The sequence below is a fragment of the Saccostrea cucullata genome, unplaced genomic scaffold (assembly GCF_032062105.1).
Source record: "Saccostrea cucullata isolate Sc308-1 unplaced genomic scaffold, CSIRO_AGI_Scuc_v1 ctg127, whole genome shotgun sequence".
In the NCBI taxonomy this organism is placed as follows: domain Eukaryota; kingdom Metazoa; phylum Mollusca; class Bivalvia; order Ostreida; family Ostreidae; genus Saccostrea; species Saccostrea cuccullata.
The window spans coordinates 129,697-132,500 of NW_026940370.1; the positions used below are offsets into that span (position 1 = coordinate 129,697).

At 31.6% G+C, this 2,804-nt stretch overlaps 1 protein-coding gene across 2 annotated transcripts in view; it reads right to left on the minus strand.

The window, feature by feature from the left end:
* Positions 1-439: 439 nt before the first annotated feature.
* The window catches only part of LOC134255216 (PX domain-containing protein kinase-like protein), a 16,542-nt gene continuing 14,177 nt past the window's right edge, over positions 440-2,804 (minus strand). The window contains exons 14-15 of one of the 2 annotated variants that reach the window (XM_062737726.1): positions 2,593-2,630; positions 837-975 (exon numbers count right to left, since the gene is read on the minus strand). In XM_062737726.1, coding sequence (XP_062593710.1) covers positions 2,593-2,630 — 38 coding nt within the window. In that variant the 3' untranslated portion in view covers positions 837-975. Of the gene's footprint in view, positions 976-2,592; positions 2,631-2,804 lie in introns of both variants that reach the window. The other variant, XM_062737725.1, reaches the window with a different exon arrangement.

The window sequence follows — 2,804 nt, forward strand, 5'->3', positions numbered from 1 at the left end:
ATCAGTGCTTCTAGCAAAAGTCCACTAGCAAAAAATAAACAGAGAAAAGCAAGCCAGTTTCATTTTCAAATAAAAACAGCACTTCACTTTTCAAGGATATACTGTACCTCTTACTGTAAAATCATCAATTTTCACGAGGCTTTAATTGTCATTGTTTTCGAGGTATCAAGAGACCCACAAATTTCTGACCACCACAAAATGGAAAATTTTATATGCATTAGATCTACTACTAAACATTTTCCAACCAAGAAATCAAATCCTCGAAAACCAGATTTTTTTCTTCAAATCTTGAAAGTTTGACCCCACGAAAATATGTGATTTCACAGTATTTGAATTCATTTGATGATTCTATTATTCTATGAAACTAAAAGCAAATAATAAGGAAATGAGTTCTATTTCCAGTTATCCAACATTTAAAGTGAGTATTTTTTTCTATATTCTATAACAATAAAATTATCAAACAAGGTTAAAGGTAAATTGAATCTCAACCAATTATATAAATAGTAATGCAAACAAAGATTACAACAACAAAAAAAATCTGCATTTCTGGAAAGCACCAGATAAGTTTAAAGTAAAGAAATAAATCTCCAATTGCTCAGTAAATCCTTATACTGAAAATTAAGTATGAAAATCAGCCACCACATGCCCAATATAACCAGTACTACATTGTACATAAGAGAAATAACAATAAAATCATTTTTGGGGGAGGGGGGTTAAAATGACTTTGAAATGTTCATACTTTGGGTGCACTACGGTCATTTGTAACAGTTTTCTTTAGGCCCCCTTTAGAGAAGTTGTTGATGGACCCTAGGAGAGCGGCTCTTCCATCCTGAGGGGGAGGGGGTGCCATCTTTCCTGGAGCAGGTGGTGCTGGTGGACGGGGAGCTCCTGGTGCTGCTGGTGGGGGTGGTGCCACCGGAGCAGGTGGGGGTGCTGGAGCAGCAGGGGCGGGGGGAGCCGCTGGTATACTGGAAACTGAAATATCAAAAAAACTCATTAGACTCTAGTAACTGAAAAAAAATTCCTACTGCATATAGCCACCACCAAACAAAACTTATAATAATTATTAATGAATATATTTGCAATCTACTACCGGTACTTTATGGTTTTGAATAATTTTCAAACTCTAACGTGAATTAATTCACATTTTGATCCCTAATAAAATAATATTTCAAATGGTGGAACATTCATGAAGATATAGCAAAAAATGTCATTATGCTTGCTGCCCAAGATCAAAGCAATGCAAAAATTATAGACATTTTAAACATTAAAAATTGTACTGTGGACTTTACCTCTATTTTATATTTTTTTTTTATTCAAGTATCAGTTTAAATGTCAAAATAATGATGATTACATTTTCTACATTTCAAAATATTATATATATTGAGTAATCTATACATTTTTAAAAATTTGCTGATAAATTTTATTTGATTAGGAAAGAATTGTTAAGAATTCTGCACGTTTTAAACTCTAAGGTAAAAAACTAAAAATATATCAATTTCAAAGTTTTATTAAAATACAGCATGTAAGGCCATTCAAAATTTCTATGTTACATTTCATATTATGCTTTCGATTAGCATATGCATGCAGCACTTACTGACAAAAAAAATACAGTGAAAGAAAGAGTCTCTAAGATATTGAAATAATAAAACAGATGATCAAGGAAATCATAAAAAGGAATCTGGCTGCTAGCAAGTTTATTTTCTTTTAAATGTTGATAAGTCTCGAGAAAAATATAAGTAATTTCATAAAGATGACAATAAAGCACCAAGTAGAGCTACAAATGCATATTATTGCTCTTGTTAGCATTTTGAAAACACTGCAGAAATATATTAAATAATTCATTCTACAGTCATGGTATGAGTTGTACGAGTGTTACTTAAGCCAATCAAATAAGGCCATACAAAAAATCCTTTTGTAGTTCAATTCAAAATTCAATAGAAGAATCATGAATTAAAATAAAATTATCCAATGAGAAAATTTAAGCACAAGATTTACATGTACATACATGTAAGATATACAGTAAAACTCATTTAGTACAAATATTACGAATTCAAAGATATAGCTTACATAACTTTGATCTCGAGCTACTGTATACAGGGTTATTTTTGCCCCATCTTATTTTCGCCCTTTCACACTTGCAAACAATTTTGCTCTGTTTTCAATTTGCCCAATCATTGTTTTGTTTAAGAAATTATTATACTGAATTCTTAGAATTCTCCCCGTTTTAAATTCGCCCAAATGAGAGTAGGGCGAAAGGGGGGAAAATAAAATGGGGGCGAAAATTTCCCTGCATACAGTATTTAAATTTTACAAATTTCTTATACGACTATAACGAATTACGAAATAGCGAATTTATTTCATAGGTCCCAGTGACTTCGTTATAACCGGGTTTTACTGTAAATATCTTGATCAAATTATTTCACATTTACATAACGTTATCTACTAGATAGATGTAGATCTATCCCCTTTACAATGAACATGGAGATGAGATTTACTTTTGTATGGCCTAATACATGAATTAGTTTCTGCCACCATAACTAGCTAACACCACAAACAAGTACACAGTGACAACAGTCATGCAAAATGTACCTATTGTTCTGGGCTTTTGGGTTCTTGTGATAATTTTTCTGGAATTCAAATTACAATACATGTGAATCGTATTGATTCACTCCCAATCAAAGTATGTGTCTTCTACTAACATATCAATTCAGGATATATTTTGAAATAACCTGTAATTCATTTGTAAGAACATAAAGAATTTTTCTTTATTATAAAGGAGGATTCTTGTCAGATGAATTCAG